General features: G+C 39.2%; 1 protein-coding gene across 4 annotated transcripts in view; it reads left to right on the forward strand.

Annotated features, from left to right (window-relative positions):
* The first annotated feature begins 718 nt into the window (after positions 1–718).
* Positions 719–19,530, forward strand: part of STK39 (serine/threonine kinase 39) — an 80,761-nt gene continuing 61,949 nt past the window's right edge. Inside the window, exons 1-3 of one of the 4 annotated variants that reach the window (XM_039701609.1) lie at positions 1,788–1,804; positions 17,254–17,366; positions 18,172–18,292. Coding sequence is in view for 2 of the 4 variants with exons in the window: in XM_039701594.1 (XP_039557528.1) it covers positions 2,090–2,210; positions 17,254–17,366 (234 nt within the window). In the remaining 2 variants the exon portion in view is untranslated. Of the gene's footprint in view, positions 1,582–1,787; positions 1,805–1,964; positions 2,211–17,253; positions 17,367–18,171; positions 18,293–18,332; positions 18,522–19,530 lie in introns of those variants that run through there. The other 3 variants (XM_039701601.1, XM_039701594.1, XM_039701616.1) reach the window with 3 other exon arrangements.

A 19,530-nucleotide genomic window follows, 5' to 3' on the forward strand; every position in this document is an offset into this window, starting at 1 on the left:
TAACCAGCAATTTAAAGAGTGATATGGCAGTAGCATCACAGAAATTCATGGCTCAGAAACTAACCACCTCCAACCTCCTCCCCCCAACAACAACTGAGTACAGATGGAGAACTTGGCTGTTTTCCATCAATAGTGAGTAACCCATTTTCTCTGCTGATTGATTTGGCCTGTGCTATTGCTCTTTTACTATTTTTTTATGCTATTTCTGGCAGAAAGGTCTTGGCATTAAACTTAATGACGAATGACAATTTAATACTTCCTCTTCCAAGTCTTGCTGACCTTCAGTTTTGTGGCAAGTAATTTCTAATTTGTATATAGGAAAATACTCCAATCACATAGCTTTTAAAAATGAGATTGAGAGGAATCATGAGCACAAAAACATGCAATTTTTAAATTCGACTGCTAAAAGTCTCTATACTAAGCTAAACTTTTGCTTATGAGAAAATGGAAGTGCAGTGCACAAATATTTGCAAGTTGCTGATACACCTGATGAATCATTAAGCAGTGTTTAGGACTTCCTTCAGCTTTCTCAGCAACACAATAAACTAGAAGTAACTTGCTTTCCTTTTTGGAGTAACCTTCAATTAACTGAGTCACGGAATTAACGAAACACACAAAAAATTAGTTAGGAAAAGGGCATTATCCCAAGCGGAAAAAAGTATCTAACAGCTTTTAGTTGTTCTCACGGAATTAACGAAACACACAAAAAAATAGTTAGAAAAGGGCATTATCCCAAGCGGAAAAAAGTATCTAAGAGCTTTTAGTTGTTACATGTATCTTTTCTTGACTCTAAATCACACTTCATCACACTTCCTAAGGATTTGTGAGGTTCTGTTCTTTTAGACAGCGCTAGAGCTTTCCTGCTCACATACTGTATTAGTTCTAATTACTTTAAGTTCATTCTGTAGCAGGAAGTAAGATTTTGAACTATACGGATATCTTATGTTATCATTCTTCTTCTCAGAGCTCCATAAGTCTTAAAATGCAAAACATTCAAAACAGGACTGATAGGACTGAGACTGTACACAAATAACTAGTCTCTAAATTACTTCATAGTAAGTAAAATCCTGATGCTATCATTGAATACTTGACACTACTAAGAGTGTAGAAGAAAAAAATCCATACTATTATTAACAGCGGAGTTTCTTTTAAGCCCAGGTTGGTGTGCTTTTTATTTTTTGTGGTTTTTTTTTTTGTTTTGTTAAACCTTGCACTGTATAATGGGAAACATTAGAGACATTTAATCATTATTCTTATTTGTTTAAATCATTTGGTGGTGGTTAGCCAAGGGGAGCATTTTCAACTGTCCTCAGTCCTTCTCGGTGTCATGAGCTAAGGCAGTGTCTGCACTGAAGTGACACGGTGCAGCTGTCCTACTCGTCCTGGAGAGGGCTACTCATCATGTGGTGACTTCAACACTTTGCAGGACTGCAGCACGATCACGGATGAAAGAAAATGCTTTCCTCATCTCTTCAGATTCGAATACAAGTCATCTTGAGCAGCAGCAGCACACTCAGCAGTGACACTTCTAGTGAGCTGTGCCCCAGATCAGCCTGTGTGCTTATGCCATCGGCCTAACAGGTGCTTTAGCATCCGCCACAAGACGCGGCTTCCCTCCCTCCCTGCCGTCCCGCTCGGCCCCGGCGGGCTCCGGCTGTCGGCCGGCAGGGCCGTGGCCTGCACACGCTCAGCCCGCCGCCCTGGGCAGGACCTCGCCGTGCTTCCAGACGCACGGAGCATCCCAGCGAGCCGCGGGATGAGCGGGGAAGGGCGACGGCCAGAGCTGCCGCCAGCAGGCGGGCAGGTAGGTTACGAGGTGCCGGGGCAGGCGGCGAGCACCGGGGCCGCTCCCGCGGGGCGCCTCTGCCAGCGCCGCTCCCTCGGGCGGGGGCGCGGCCGGGGGCACGGCCTCGCTCTGCCGGCGCCGCTCTGCCTCCTCCCCCTCGGTGCCCTGCCTCCTCCCTCCGCCGGGCGGGCGGGCGGCCGGCTGCTCGGGCAGGGCGGGCGGGAGGCAGAGCGCGGCTGAAAGGTGTTGCTGGAGGGGAAGTTTGGAGAAGGTCGTCGGGTGCCTGGGCGCTCCGGTAGCATCATGGCGGAGCAGGGCGAGTCGCCGGTCCACGTCCAGCAGCCCCAGCCGGCGCCCGCACCCGCCGCGCCGGCCGCCGGCTGGCCCATCTGCAGGGACGCCTACGAGCTGCAGGAGGTGATCGGTCAGTGGAGCGGGGGCGCGGCGGGGCGGAGGTGGGGAAGGAAGGCAGGGATGCCGCGGCCGGCTCCGGGCCTACCGGCGCTCGCTCTCCCGCAGGCAGGGCTCGTTCACTGCGGCGGACGCACCCGGCACTGCAGCGGCGGCTGCTGCAAACTTTATCCGCCCGGCAGCGGGCGGCCCCGGGGGGCGGCGGCTCCTGCTGGAACCCGCCGCGCCCCGCCCGGTGCGGCTCGGCGGAGGCGCCGCTGTCCTGCGGTGCATCGTCACTCCAGCCTTGACCTGCTGCTTTGCGCTGGGACCCCGGCAACTCCGCAGATGCGCTCTGTGTGCTTTGTGTGTCTGCGCTGTGTGTGTCCGTGGATGCGCACATGTGCGCGCATCCGCTTAGATTACTCTGCATTTTTCCGGTGCTTTCATGGGGGAGGTAAATCTCACCCGTAGATCTGCTGCTCACGTGACGACTCTCTCTCTTAACCTGTATATATACGTGTATACATATTTAAACTATTTCCTCTTCTCCCTCACCGTTTCATCTTGTTCGCATCTCCTTATGCCCCCCGGCCCTATGCCCGTCGGTGGCACGTAAGGCCAGCGGGGGATTACAGCTTCGTTTTCACGCCAGCCAACCTGCTTTTGACTCGGTTTGCCATGGAAGTTTAACCCGTCTGCTGGCCCCCTCCCGTGTCCCCGTAGGAAGGGGACTTTCTTGGTTGTGTGTTTCAGCACTTTGTTCACGTATCCAACTAATGCAGATCAGATGTGTTCAGTTCAGATGTATTCAGTTTCCGTTCCCTTTATTTGGATAAGGTTATTTTGAATTTTACTTTGTGAAATGCTAATTGTTGTTGAAAGTATGTGCGATGGAAAGTTTTTCATCTCTTGCCCTAGATGCTGCTTGTTGCTAATGTTCTACTTTGGGAAAACTTGCTTTTATTTGTATGTAACATTTTAAACTTCTGGCAAATACTGCAGATGGCAAAGGCCAACTCTGATTTCTGTTTCTTACAAATAAGGCCACTTAAGTGAGAAAAGTCCAGGTGACTTGCCTGCGGATGCTGTTGATTATCTTCAGTATTACACTTATTGCTAATTGTTGTCAGGCTGATGACAACCAGAACTGCATGTTATCAATCTGGAAGTTGTGTGTACTCAGCTTTGTCATTAAGCTTTTTTATTTTCCACAGGCAGAAACAAAATAGTTCAGAAAAGTACTTCTTCCTTAAAATGGGATGACTTTTTGTTGACCCAGGTGGTACCTTTGTGTTTCTGTTTGTACTTCCAGTAGTTTGTACTTCCCTATCCCTGTGAATAGGGACTAAAGAGGGATGAGGGTTCAGGTGTTCAGGTCCCTGGAGGTGACTCACTATGTTTGGTATTGAGCAGGTGTTGCCTATGGAGGTCCCCCAAAAGTATGGGTTTACTGGACAGAGGACTGTGTCTTCCTCTGCCTGGGGAATAGATCAAATTAGCCAAGTGGAAGTGATTCCACTAGCATAAAGGTGTATCTTTGCTGAGAAGATCTCTCTTCTAAGGTGAAAAAGGCTTCAAAGATGTAGGACTAATCCTTGTCTAGTGTGTAATATGAGTCATATGATTTACTTAAATAATAGTTGTTTTCTGTTACAGTACCTGTAGAATGCCTGTGTGAGAATTTCCTTTAAAACCTCCTTTCCACTTTATTTTTTCTGCTTAAAAGCTTGTATCTTTTGATATGTAAACTGTAATCCTAACTGCTAATAAATATATTTATATACATCCATTGAATGAGTGGATGTTAAATTGAATTTACAGATACTGATCTGTAGAGAAACTTTATTGCTAGTTACCTATGTGTGCTAGTTACCTCCTAAATATTGATGTTATTTAACTGAATGCCTAGGGAGTAAAGTGAGGTCAGGGTATATTGAGTCAGATTCTTGGACACACTGAACTTGCCTGCTGTAATTTCACTAAACTTCGGTTTGTTCCATGACATTCTTTGAAAGTTGCTGAGATTTATCTTGTACCACTTGACTAGAAAATCTTGTGCTTCAATGAACGTGTCTTTTTTCATTAATACCTTCTTAATTTACAGGAGACTCACTGTGAGATTAAATTTAGTCTGTATACTATTAAAAATAGTAAAAAACCTCAACTGAACACACCCCACCCCACTTTCTAAAAAAAACCCAGCCAAACCAAGGCCCATGTAAATTCCATGTGTTTGACCACATGCTAACATAATTTTGGAGCAGTAGGTTTTAGTATTGTTGTCTTTAATGAACATGGTAAGGGACTCTTAAAGAATATTTTTTTATATCTGAGGGAGGAGAGAATGACACAGTCTGAGCTTAGTTCAGCAGCAACCCTTTGCATGCGCTCTGCCAGGGTTAATTGAGTTGTGAACAGGAGTAGTCACCTCTTGCTGAAACACAGCTGATCACCTCTGGAAAGCACCACGTACTTCTTCTCCCTGAGGAGCTGTGTAGTGTCAGTTGGGTTCAGCTACAACAGCCTTTTCCCTGTTAAATGAGAAAAAATAACAATGCAGTGAAGCTCCATTTTGGGCTTTGCAGGAGGAAAGATACACCATAATGGTTTATCACAACCTGACAGATCTTCCTGACAGAATGGATTTTAGATTCTTTGGTAACTGAAGCAGAGATGCAGGAATAGCCATTTTAGGTATTTTTAGAAGTTTTGGTGGGGATTATGACGTTAAAGTAATTGTTAGTCTTGTGGGCCATCTCCATCCCTTGGATTTAGCAGTTGGAGAAGTTAGATTCTTCTCTGTGAGAACATGAACACGTCTTATTCCTCATCTTTGTCTAGCTACATGCTATGTTGAAAACCAAGGCCATATGATATGGATTTCCAATGAAAAAGCTTTTTTTTTTTCATCTTCTGACTACTGTGTCCTTCAGGATGGCTGGGAGTCAAGAGTCTTGTGAGGAGAAAAGTCTAGCTTTAAGGAGTGTGTTTCTCATGAGATGTTATTCCAAGTCTGCTTTACTTTTAGGTGGCTTGCCAGTTCTCTGTAAACTCTTTGTGTGCAGTTTCATGATACATTTAATCTGCTCTAACAGGCAGCTGCTGAAAGGATCACATTGATCTGACAGCGAACTAGTTCTTCTGCCGGGTCAGTTTTCTGCTGGATCAGATTCCCTGTTTGACTTGCTGCATGCCTTTGTGATTGATAGGTTTGATGCAAGGAAGAGGCTCTTCCGATTAATGCCTAGGTGCTTATATTTTCTGGAGTGGGAGAAAAACGCTGGCTGCTCTCTGTAAATGTATAGCGTAAAGAGGAAACTTTTACATTAATACAGGCTGTCCATATATAAAAGCATGTAGGCATTAGAATGGGATTCCTAATTGTTAGGAAAGGAGGATCCAACCAACCTTCTGGCACTAGTTACAGAGATAAGAACTATAATTGCTATTAAAGTAGAGCCAGATTTAAATTAGTGAAGACCTGGGAGATCTCTAAGATTTAAATGCATTAAAATGCTTAGTGGATTTTAATATGTGTGGAGGGGATTTTGTTGGTTTTTGTCTTTTTTTTTTGTAAGATGAATATGACTTGGATTAAAAAAATAGCACCTAATAAATGCAATATTGTGAGAGGTGTTCTTAAGCAGTTTGGATTTATAACCAAGTATTCAGAATAAATTAACTGAAATAGATTTCTTTGCATTTGTCATGTACATATGAGGTTTTTTAGAAGCAATATAAATTTTCACAGAACAAGGATTCTTCTGGGAAACAGCCAGAATTAGATTGAAATAAAGGGTTACTTTTATGAGGTGGATTATCTATATTGGCTGCAAAAGTTACCTTAGTTGAACTTCTGTGTTTGTCTATTTTTTTTTCTAACTTTGAGCTTAAAAATACCTTCTGGTTTGTTGCCTCATAAGGTGCAGTGTTGCTAAGTCAAGTGTGTTGGGATTTTGAGTAGAACAAGTTACTATGTGAGCCTGTTCTGCTGATTTTATGGTTCTTATTACAAGCAGCCTGAGAATCGCTCTTGGTTAATGGCTCTGGGGTCTTTGGTGGTGTATCCAGGATGTTATTTACTTTTTATTTTTTTCTCTCCCCTGCTGCATTTATTGCTAATGGCTCTTTGTCTGACAGAGAATAGACTCTCCTATATTTGTTGTTATCAGAGATCTTTTACTGTCTCTGTTTATGATCCTCAGGAACCCATGTTCACGTTCGTAGTGCTGTACACTGTTTTGAAAAGCCTCTATAATTAGAGGTAAATTTACAGTTCTGTGTTCTTCTTCTGTTATTCAGATGCTCATGTCTCATTCACATTTTCCAAAATGTTTTATCCCTGTGCTGAATCAGGATTTTTTTTTTCAAACATTGAAGGTCGTTCTTTTGCAGTAGTTTCTATGTATCTGCTGTAAAGTAAATCACACTGTACTGAATGAAATACCACACTAACAACTAAAGCTATGGCAACATGTCATATTTGCTCTTGAAAAACCTCCATAATTCTTGCATGAGAATCTGCATAATTTGATAAGTAATAGTTAATGCTACCTAACGTCTTTTTACAAAAACTTTTTGTAGAAAGAAAAATGTGTCTGCCTTAATTCTGCTCCATAGTATATTCTATTCCTTACCAATAAATTTTAAAAGTTACTACAGTAGCCTAAGCATATTTTACATGCACATATTAAACACAGCCTTTGCAATATTAATTGTAACTTAATACTATTGCAGCTTGGCAGGAAGAGTTTAATTTTGTAAATTAAATTTTACATTTTGGGAAGTAATTGGTTGAGATTTTCTGTCTGCTAATATCCATCTGTAGAAATTGTGGAAATATTAAATCCCTATTTAATATTTTAATAAGAAGTGGCTTTTAATTCAGTTGCCAGGGTAAAAGTGGTCATGGTGCAATTTAAAAACACCTTGTGGAACATTCACAGTGCTGTGCTGCTAATGAGGCTGTGCAGAGCTTGAAGTTGTTAATTATTTGCTTTTTCTCCACATGGTAGTGTTGGTGAAGGGAACTGTCTTGGTGCCTTTTTTTTTTAATGGAGGTACATTAGAAATACCCTGATTGGAGACATGGCTGTACATAGCTGTAGTTTTCATTTGGTTCAATAGAAGTAAAACTTTAATTGATTCAATGTTCAAACTTTTTAAAATAATCTAATGAATTTTGCTTTTTTTATTGTAAGGGTAAAGGAACATATATCAAAACATCAGTTGGCTGGCTGGTGCTGTGTAATGATAATTTATAGAAGATATGCTTTCCTGCTCTTCCAATCTGCCTACTTCCCTATTGATTGCTCTCTTCTCCCTGTGCTTTCTGTTTCCCTTCCATCCAAGCTCTTCTTCCAGTTAAGGCCCAATACCTCTGGAATCTGCAAAGTCCTGGCTCCACAGGATTTGCTTGAGTGTTAGAAGAGGAGCCACTCTACTGGTGAGCGTGTAGAAATTTGAAGGCATTGCATGATTTTGCCCCTTGCTAAGTGTTACAGCAGCAAGGATTTTCATCTTCAGAGTACAGCTTCTTGTAACCAGCCCTGTGCTCTGATGGCAGGGACCAAGTTCAGACCTGGCAGAGCTATTTTAGATTGGGTCAGATGTTCTTCTGAAACAACTTAAGAACTGCTTTACTTTTTTTCTTTTAGTGAAGAATCACTTTCTCTCAGGTCCTACACCAGTTGCTTTTTTTCCAGAATCTGTCAAATGGAGCCTCTCTTTGTTAACTGGAAACAAAACCACATCTGTTCTGGTTGGCTTGAGGGGAAAACACAGTTAGCTCTCCATGCAAAGGAGATCTGGGTGGCTCATATAGTGGCTACTTGTCTAGGTCATATTTAATTCTTGTGTGTACTTGGTTCTCTCTTTCTCTTCCTCCATTTGCCCTTCCAAAATAATTTAGAACTTAAGGCAGCAGTTGATAGAGGCTTTTTTTTTTTTTAATTTCAGTAATAATAGTAATTCTTGATGTTTAAAGAATGGGCCCTAAAAATCAAATTAAGTTAGCTACTCTTGCTAACTTCTTGGGTTTGCTGAAGTCACTGGGATACTGCTGAGCAGAGGTTGCAGAGGAGTACTATGCTTGCAGCACTTGGAAAACAAATATGTCACTAGGACATTTTCTGGTACCCAAAATTAAAAGTGAGTTTTCCCCATCCCCCAAAAATCATACTTAATATGTGTTGATACTTACCCTGTGTAAATAAAGAATGAGCTGTGTTGAATGAGTGGATTTTTCCATATTTCTGCCTTTTACAGCACAACCTTTCCAGTGGGATGAAATCCTTACAGCTCTACTAGATTTCACTGTTTTTTGTTAAGTTTGAAGGTCTTTGGATGTACACAAGGGTTACATGGTTGAAGCTTGTGAGTTGAAGAACATTGTCATGCAGCAGAAATGTAAGAACATTATCAGGCAGAATGAGGTGAGACTGGTATGATATAAAAGTCTTGAGGAAAGAATTCTCTCTCAAACGTAACTTTTTCCTTACAAGAAATGAAACTTCACTATGATAAATTAGCTGTCTCCATTAATTCTTTATCTTTACAAATAACAATTTCTGAATTACTTTATTAGCCTAATTATTCCTGTGGATGTCTAAATGCCTCTGAGGTATTTTGATTGTAAGTTAAATATAGATGAAACTTGAGACTGTCCTATAGGCTGATGTAACATAATCATTACATAGCTTTTGAACTATGCTTCTGCACTTAGAGAAACTAGAATTAGAAGCAGACTGAAAATTTGGAGCTTTTCTGTCTTCCTGATCATCCTTTCAGAAGAATCGTGTACTTAAAGGTCTTGAAAGTCAAGATCTATATTGAATGGCTATGTGCCAAGTATACCTGGTTTAGGGAAGAGGTAGAAAAATAGTTAATTTAACTGACCAGAAAAATACTGTGTATTTGTTAATTGTGGCTTCTGTCTTTTAGGAGTAATGTGAACAAGAGCATAAACTTGAGCTATTGCATTAGACTTCTCAAAAGCAACATATTTGGACTCAGAAGCATAGCCATTTAATTATAAAGTTGCTTTTTCCTTCTCACTTTCTTGCTTTGAAGACGTTTTATTACAGGGACTGAATTTAAGCTTGTAATTTATTCCTCTTAGTGTCTTGTGCTTCCAGACTCTAAGCCACTTCAGACTAATAATAGGAACATCATTAGAATAGGATTAGAATTGCCTAATAAAAATTTAATTATATGATAGTGTTAATATTGCTCCAACTCTTCCATTGTTTCATGAGAAGCAATATATGAGAAATAGGTAAGTTTTCTGCTTGTAGTGTGTGGTCACAGTAAACTCAAATTTTAGGAGGCACATTTTGTTGGGGTGAACTAGATGAACATTTGTAACTCAACACTGCTGTATTAATTAGAGATCTTTATGACGCTACAGTAGCAATAATGCCTTTGTTTTGGTAGATGGCTGTTTTGCATTCTCGGAAGAGAATGATGCACTATGTGGTGACATCCGGAATACTTGGAAAATACTGCATTCATGGTATTAGAATTGTTCCAAGTGTTTACTTTCAAACTAAATGAGAAACAATAAAATATGCCGACTAAATCAACACCAGAATTTGTTTATAGTGCTACTTCAGAAATGAATAGTAATTCTTTTTTAACAGCTATTTTTCTAGGCAGGAGATCTGACTCAGCATAGCAAATCTTCAATTTGTTCTATTTTTATCAGGGAGTTCTGATGGTACCCTGGTAAGGTAACTTTCGGTTCCACAGTGAATACCAGATACCAAGTTCTTCCGTGGTTATACAGAGACATTTTCAGCATGGGTTTGCCTTCCAGATTTTTAGAGTTGTATGCATATTGAATAATGGTTTCTATATTGATGATGAAACAACTGGGAGAATGAAATTAGCAGAATCCATGTTCTTTTCAAGTGAGGATGAATGGATAATAACATGGCAGATAAAATCCATAAATTCTTAATCAAGTTGTAGCCTTCACTCTTTTTCATGTTTTTTGTTGGAAAAATTCAGAATTAATATGGATTTGTTGGATGTATTCATGTGGAGTACTGTACATCCACATTTGTCCTTATCCCATGGCAGCCCCAGCATAGTACCATAGAATTTTTAATACAACTTAGCTTACTGTTTCCAGTGACTGGAACCCTCTGCAGATCAGGTCAAAATCCAATGCATTGTTTCATGTGTCAATATTACAATCATAATCTAGACTGCAAGATGATAGGGAAGATACGAGCCACTCCTTAGAGGTAGCAGATGATGATGGAAGCATCTCTGGCCACAAGGGTCATGGGTCTCACTGTACACCAGCAGCTTGAGTCCAAGCTCCTTCCTCAGAACTTGTAAGTGCTTGATCTTACAGGCAGTTCTAGTATTCCCTATACTGTTGCATTTCCCAGTGATGGGTTCATCACCAGCACTGGGACCTGGGATGTTCAGTGCTGTACAGGAGGGAGTAATCACTGTGATTCCCAGGAATCACAGTGAGAGGAGGGAGAAATCTGTTTGGTTTGTCTACTTGGTTCACAGGACCTCCAGTGCCTGAGAATAAGGGGGAAAGGAATGAATACATCACCCGTTCAGCCACAGGGTGCTTGCCTTATAAAGTGGCATTAGTTATGCCAGCCACTTCACAAGGGGTCAGGAGCAGGGCCTGCAGGTCACACCCATCTTGTCCTGACCTTTCCACAAGCACATTCCAGTTCTGATAACCCCAAAGTCTCAAATAGTGGTGATTGTGGAATTTTTTATATAGGCATTTCTCACCTATAAATAAAACTTCTTATGAAAACAATTGAGATGTGGAGCAGAGCAAAAGGAATTTAATCTTGAGTAATGTTTATAATAGGGGGTTTCCCTAGACAGTTCTCTTTCAACTTTATTTAGATGACTCACCTATTTTAAAGGACAAGTCAGGGAGAAAATAACACCTACTGAAAGTGAACTGCTTTTGTTTAGGTTTTCCTTAACAGCTGTGATGCTGACATTTCCATGACAGGTTTACTTGAATGCCCCAAACATAGTTAATGATCATCCTTGGACTTTTCAGTCTAATCTTAGTGTGTTGATGGCATCGTATCAAGCTGACAAGTGCTGAGCTCTGTATGACCCTAGGTAGAAGTCTCCTTAGCAAGAAAGTGTCTGAAAGCAAAAAGCCATCACTTAGGCTGATACTGCATTTTAAAGCTGAACACAGTCACTATTAAAAAAAAACAAACAACTATGTCAGATCTAAATATATCTGGTTTCACTTTCTAGCCACAGATTTCTTAAATACCTTTGTCAGTGACAGTAGAACTCTTAAAATTCTTTTACCCATGGCTGGTGGTGATAGCTGATTATTCTTTAGATAAGAAAGATGTTTCAGAAGAGATCCTGCAATACAGTGTGTCTGAGCTCTCTGATGGAGGGAAGTAAGTCTTGTATTTTCCAGATAATTGGCAGAGCGTCTCTACTTTCTTGTACAGTTCCAATTTGTCATATTTCTTGAATAATTAATTTGTAATGACACATGTTTGCTATACTCTGATGATTGTACCCCCTGTGTTCAGGGGTAGTTCTATTTCACGTGCTATTGGCAGAAAATTTTAGTCTCTTCTGCAGATTTGACAGGGAACTATATCATAGCAAACCTCAAAATATTTTCTGTGATTTATCTAGGCAAAACATGTGTTATAACCAGTTCTTTTGCTATTTTAGTGAGATAACAAAGAGAATATCTCAGAAAGCTAGGTCATTTCCTCCTGTGGCTATTTTTCATGCAGGTAGGGTTTATTGCTGATTGTGAATCCCCCTGCCTTTTTCCTTCTGTATGGAGAATATGATATCTGGTTAATGCTGAAGCTTGCTTTATCTTAGCCTTAGCACAGGTTGTCTTAACATTGCATAGAACTTTTCTATGATGCATAATCATTTTGACATCAACATTTGGGCTATTTATGACTTCTCTGCAATCACTGAAATATCTGTACAGCATATTTGGATAGGTTTTTCTGGATTGTTTATACAATGGGCTTTTAAAAAGCAGTATGGGATAAGCTAGATCTCAGATTTTGTGTAAGCTAATTTCCCACAAAAAGTCAAATACAATAACTGAGTAACCCAGTGGTTCTGTAGCCATAATGGCAATGTTTTTAAATCTCCAACTGCAAAACAAATTCATTGAGGAGTTGGAGATGAATTGTTGAATGTTGAAAATGCAGAAGTAACAGTTCTATGTGTGGGCATTGATTTCATGTAACACTTAGTGTATTTAAGTGAATTATGTCATAATTGCTAGGATAAGCAAAGTAGTATCCAAGTGAGCTGTAAGGAGAGAGATTTGATCCCAGCATGAATTCAGAACACAAAGTGGGCAGGAATTGTTAGTGAATTGTATTTACATGATTATTGTGAAGTTCTTAAGAATTCAAGTATTTGTCATGTGAAGATGTAAAGGGAAATAATGGGTCATTTTCTGTGAAGAAGCTAAGTTTCAGAAAGATTTAGAGTTCAGTATGGAGGTGTAAATGAGCTTTACCTGGCTGATTTATAACTTATTTTAATTAGTGGAAGTAATATGAAAGAAAAAGAGTAATATTGAAAGTTGTCTAGAGTATTGTGGGCTAAAATCTAGAAATTGAAAGGAATTAAATCTGCTTTGTTCTCTGTTTGTTAACCAAAAGTATTGCTTTGCCACCAACAGAATTCATTCTTTCGAAACAGAAGAGACTAGTTCAGGCCAGTGCTGCTCTGGAATATTTTGAAGGGCTGATTGGTTCATAGCACATTTAGCAATGCTGGAAATATGCTACACGATATTGTGTGCAACATGCAGGACATACAACATAGCTTTCCAAGCTTGTATGTAATACGGGTGCTTTGTATATTACATTCAAAAACTCCACATGTATTCATGAGTAGAAACCTAATCTAGATTTTTGTACACATATGCATTCTGCTCCATGCAAAAGGAGTCCTGCAGTTACACTGCAGTGTAGGAGTTAAGTTTAAGAATTACCTGGGGGGCTCTTCTTCAGAACTAGGATGTCATGGGAGATGAAATATTAATAGGAGGTTTCTGTAGGTTGGGCAAGCAGAAGTGTACAAAAATGCAGCTGGCATAGGTTGGTATGTAAGACTTTATAGATTCTGAGATATTTAGTCTTCTCCAATTGCAGCTGTTCTGTAGCCTAGGTATCTGAAGATACTTAGTCAACAAGAAAACTTACCATTATCAACAAGTTTCATCCTCCTCTTCAGAAATTAGAACCAGTGTAGTATTGGGAAAGGTCTCTTTTGTTAGAGTGACCTAAACTGCAGAGATCTTTAAAGGAAGTTTGTGCTGAAATACTGTGGAGACTAACACTGAGCCTCTAAAAGAGAGATTGATGAGTCATTATGGGCTAATGGGCTTTTGTTTTTAAGGAGAAGAAGAAAATTGAAAAGAAATGTTTGTGATCTATTTTGAATACAGTTACTGTGCCATGGTAAGTGGAAAGTATCAGACCTTTAGCAATAATGGAATAAATGAAGTGTTGCATCCTTGTATGAAGGATGTGGGCATGTGCAATATGTGAGTGATATGGACCAACCATCTCACCTCACTGTCTTTTTGAGACTTGACTAGAGGAGAGCAGTTAAAACTAAAAGGTTAATGTCAAATATCCTTCTTCTCTTTGTTGAGTCAGGTTCTGCAGGGTTAAATTCATGTTTAAAAAAAAAGGAGAGAGAAAAAAAAAAACCTTTATGTCAAATTTAGAACAACTTGAAGGAACTTGTTCAGGTAAGCTTAAATCCCAGATGAGTATTTGTGGAGTTTTTATATGCTCTCTGTGAAGTGTGTGCAAAGTGGAATGCAGAAAACTGCTTTTAGGTTACATCCTTTCAGAAGAGGTGAGGTGTGGCTGTATGTAGTAGCTCTTGAGAAGGTTTCTGTTGTGTGAACCCAGATGGTTAAAAGCAATTCTAATGGCTCTGTTGCATTGAGGATGGGGTGGTAGAGAGTGCGTGGTCTGCAGCATGAAGGGACAGGTTGGCTGTAAGGGCATGCTTACACTAGAGAGGATGGCAGCAAAAACACCAGGACAAGATGAAACTCTGACCTGTTGTCTGTTGTGAAATGGGAGTAGTAGGCATCTTGATGTGGTCTGAAATTGCATTGTTTCACTGCTAACTTTTGAAATTGGCAAAGAGAATTGTCTGTAGCAGAAAGACTTTTCTAGTAGTGGAAAACCCCATTGTTCTTACAAAGCTGGTTTTTTTTTTAGTATGACCCTGGGAAATACTTTTGTTTTGTTCTGCAGGAGACAACTGGATGTAAAGGCTTCATGGTTTATGCAACCTGAGCTTTCATTATACTATATCAGTTTCCTAAACAGAGACTGAGTGTTAAACCAGTCTATGTTTTGGTTATGTTGTAGTTAGTATTCTCTGCTTTGAGGGTTTTGGAAGACTTGCAAGGCTCAGTGTATCTCAGGAAGCCCTACCTTCTGACAAGGAATGGTTGACTGTAATCTATTCTATGAAATAGTTTTCTGTGATCCTAATTTGTTATGCTAAATGGTTGCCTGTGACAATTCAGTTTCACTGTATGATAGTGCATTACTTCTGTATTCTGTTACCTCTCAACTGAAATGTTTATTTATGTAGTCTAGTCTCTAATAGCTGCTCCTATGGAACACTTCACACTTCTCCTTGTTTAGTAGATGGGACAAAAGGAACCTTTTGACCAGATGTGAAAGCTGCAGGTTTTCCTTATCTCTGTCCCTGGTTGTTCACTTTGTGAGCCAGAGAAGGAGAGAACATCTTTAAGAGGAAGGAGGCATATAGCTGCTCAGTTCTGGCTCCTGCTTCAGTATGTGAAACTGCTTTTTCGAGCAGGTTTTAGATGTACGTAGGTCCAGCTGAGAAGACTGCGCAATTTGACTTTACTCTCAAACTAGTGTATTGTGTAAAGAATTAGAAAAGCTGAAGAAGGAAGAAGCTAGGTATATTGGCTTTATTCTAAACCTAAAAAGCTTTTTGCGTTGTCAGCACATCTTACTAATGTGGTGAAGAACATCCCATTGCAAGTCATTTGTCTGAGAAGTAAACACAGAAAAGTATCCTTTTTTTGTAGTTTAATTTTTCCAAAATGTTTTGAAGTGTTACTTGCTGTCATTTAACTTGAGGAAGTAGTCAAGATTTTATCCTGGCATTGGGTGAATAAATTCTCTGTGTGCTTATTCTGTTTGTCTTTTTTGAGGCTTTTGTATACAAATCTAATTTAAAAGCAAAGATCTTGGTTCTTTTCTACAAGTAGATAAAACTACTAGCATAGATGAAAAAGATACATAAGGAAAATCTTGGTCTTTTTTTTCCTGTATATTTAATAGCTAAAAATACTCTTTCTCCTGTTTCAATGTATGTTTGTTTAGTCAAAGTAATGAGAGTATTTGTGTCTTGATGTCTACTGAATGATGAATTCATTAAAGTGATGTATATGAGTCTTAGCTGAATTGTGCTGACTTGGTGGTTTCTTCCTTGGGATGTCTTATTTAATTTTTAAAATCTCTTAATTCTTTTATTACCTACATTATTGGAATTTTTAAAAGCTTTGTTCTGTAAGCAGACGGAACAGGACATGTCAATATTTGTCTGTGACCACATCCTGCAGAAACATGACTAGTTAGTCCTGTTGAGAGTTTTTTTTTTAAAGAGACTTTTTTTTTGAAGATGAGCTCAGGATTTTGACACAAAATTCATATGCAGTTAAAAAGCTTTGTGATTTGAGTGAAAACATCATGAGAGCAAACAATTCATGAATATAGCTAAGCAAATAGCAATTAAAACATGTACAATAACTTTCAGTCATGAGGTATTGTTGGTGCTGTTTTCAGATGTGCAGAGGGAAAAGCTCTCAATTGTTCTTAAGTCGGCTGGTAACTGAATCCACGTTTGTAGAGCTTGACAACAAAAGGCTTTTTGTTCACAATTTGTATTCATCTAGAACATGCCAAATAAATAGAACATAGTTTATAAGCAGGCCAATATGTTGCTCAAATGACTTACCAGAAATTCATAATTTACATCAAAATATTAATTACAGATAGAAGCTTGTTGGGAGCTTTTAGATTTCTGCATGGATGAGCACAGTGTAATTATTTGAGGGAGCACACATTGTTATAGTTGATGTGGCAGCAAGATGTGCAACTTGAGCAAAACTCCTTCTGAATATTACTTGCAATCATTTCATTAATTTAGTGAGGCAATACTGAGCGGGTGCCTGATAAAAGAAGCAACAATGCCTTTTACTCCTGTGGTTCACAAATAAAGCATTCTAGAAAAAAATTATTCTATTTCTTTCCTCCACATTTGTTCAATTTCCCTGGGCTTTGTTATCAGTGTGGTTGTGTGACCATATGTGATTTGCATGCCAAGCAAACATGAGTGACTTTCTCTGCTGGGCCATTCAGTAACCTGCATCTTCTCACTGCTGGTGTGGTACTTGTGCTCCTGTGCTCTTCACAAGGATCAGCATGCTCCTTGTAGGGTGTTAGTCCAGTCGTGATGAATGAGCATGAACACTGGTGGAACTGTAGAAGATTTGGCATGTACAGTTTACTGATTTTTTTCTGTTCATTGGATAAGGGAACAAAAAACCTGGTTAAACAGGGACTGGCCTAAAAGAACAGAAGAAAAACAACAATTGATCTTTATCTGTGCTTTCACAGTACCCACCACTCCATGTATCAACTGTGCAGGTCATGTTCTTGATTAAAACAGATGTATCCAAAGACAGAAGTGTAATGAACTATGAAATGCATTGAGGTCATGGTTATGTCTTGATAAATGAGCACATCATTTGATATCATTGGCCTTGGAATTTTTTGTGGTATATGGAAAAGAAACTTTCAGGTTTTTCTTTTCCATCTGAGACGTGTGAAAAGTGTCTTGCTAGTGGAAAGGTATGCATGTGGAGAAAGCACTGAAAAGGGATAAACAGCAGCTTTGAAATTCTTTGTCAGTATGGGCTTCTCATGCTGGTCACTGGTTTAACTCATCTGTTAAACTCTGTTAATCTCTGAGACTGTTCCTTTTCTGCCCTTTTTCAGGTAGCGGTGCTACAGCAGTTGTCCAGGCAGCGCTCTGCAAACCCAGGCAAGAACGTGTAGCAATAAAGAGGATCAACTTAGAAAAATGCCAAACCAGTATGGATGAATTACTTGTAAGTAAATAAAGGGGCAGCATGTTACATGGAGACTTACCTTCTGTTTTGACTTTGTTTTTAGCTTGGTCCAAGAGTGAGGGTAGAATTTTATGCAGGATATGAGAGAAGGATTTGAAAATAATCTGAAATAATTACACTATTCCCTAAAGATATAATTTTTTAATGCATATTTTTTCATGTCACAAAAATTAAATATGCAAACTTAATTTTGAAATAATCAGCTTGGGATAACTGTGGGAAGAGCCTAAACTCTTGTTTTCTGGAAGCTCAGTTTTTAAGTGATTGCTGTCTGGTTGTCTGTCTTTTTTAATATTGAGGAAAAATACATTTTCTTTCAGTTCAACACTGATTAAAAACATGAAGAAAAAATTTAGTAGGTCTCCTTAAAATGTCTAAAGCACGAAAACATGTTGGATCATTTCATAATAACTTTTAAGGAGGAAAGGAGGAATGGCTACACTGCCATCTACACAAGGAAACTCTTGTTAAAGCTAATACACATTTATTGTAACAAACATTATCAAGAATGTTTGAAGAATATTATTTGTTTGGGCCACTGATCAGAGAAGAAAGGGGCCTGTAAGAAGCCATTTGTAAAGGAACTGCAAGAGTTTTTCCTCTGCACTGGTTATGGCAATACAGAAAATTCACAAAGAATTATTGAAACACAAAACCTATTGCTTTCTAATGCTCCTAGTTAGGTGCTTGTAAGACTAATGTGTGTTTATGTATAGGCAGCATAACAAGATTTGAAGGACACAAAACCATTCTAAAAGTGAGAACACTCTCTTCTGTTCCACAGGTTATACTACAGCCTAGAGACTGTGGGCTTTTTCTAATGCAGAAATTCCTGCCTCTGAAGGAAATGAGCTCCTCAGCAGGGAATTGCCAGTGCAAAAGATATCTTGAATTTGATACAGAGGGTATGGTCCGTCCAGTTTCTTCAGATAAAATGGCTTTTTTACAGTGGAGGACCCAAAATGCTCTTCCCCTGGTGATTGATGGCATTCACCTTCAGTTTATGTGACCGCTTGTATGCAACATTGTTGTGCTTTTTACGAGGATTGTGGTAGTGGAAGTTACTTCTGAGGTAGTGAGAATTCTGTCAACTGAAAACTCAAAAGATAATTCTGACCTGTCTTTAAGCCCAAGGTGAGATGCTGTGCATGATGTGTTAACAGCTACAGTCCCCAAAGAACATTTCTATAGAAAGATAAATACTAATAACTAAGATAAATTTATTAAAATTGGAAATTTTTGGTTAGAATTTGAACTAATGCTGGGAATTAAGAATTAAAATGTTACAAGCAAACAAGCAAAACCAGACAAAACTGCCAGAAATCTGCAAGAAAAATTCTTGTGGTCTGGAGAAATGATTGCAGTTAGTTACAAGCTTGTAAAAAGTTACCTTGCCAAATGCTTGAGTGTCTTTACTGTTGACATGTCTCCACTGTCTGTCAAATGAGGCAGTAGGTCTTGAATTTTTGGTCCTATATTGCTTTCTTTTGGTACAAAGACAACTGTCCATACCATCTGTTTTATTTTATAACATAAGTCAATTTCTGCTTTTCTGTGCTCAGATTTTTAGTTTCTTTAATTTGTTGATCTGTTTTAATCTGAACGTGAATTGGGATTTTCCTGGTTAGGAGAGCTATAGAAGTGTGTACACATGTGCATGCGTACACATATATAATTAACTTTGTTCTGTGAGGTTCAGTATACTTATGACTCTATTAGAGAAACTTTAAAATTTTGTTTGAAAAATAGAGACTTTTTCTGGAAAAAGGCATAATCGACCTTCAAAACTCTTGTTACAACTGTACTAACATTTTCATTTCAGTTAATAGTACTTAAAATGTTCTTGTGGTTTTGGCAGAATTTGAGTCTAAAAATTCCGAGTTTAATCAGTTTTTAATCACTTATTTTTCTGATGAAACAGTGTTTGTTGGCACAGGAATGTTCTAAAACTGTCTGTTCTCTGAACACGCTGTTTTTTAAAAGGATGGTGCAGAGTGCTTATGAATGCTGTGCGCAGGCACCCTTCACAAATTCTCAGCTGTGTGGCCTTCAGAGAAGTGGAAATGCATCAACCCATGCAAGCAGACTTAGGATTTGGGCCAGTGTCAATTAAAATAGAAAGGCAGTGTGGGAGGGAGTTTAA

This window comes from Passer montanus, unplaced genomic scaffold (assembly GCF_014805655.1).
Source record: "Passer montanus isolate IOZ18808 unplaced genomic scaffold, ASM1480565v1 scaffold1, whole genome shotgun sequence".
Taxonomy (NCBI): Eukaryota; Metazoa; Chordata; class Aves; order Passeriformes; family Passeridae; genus Passer; species Passer montanus.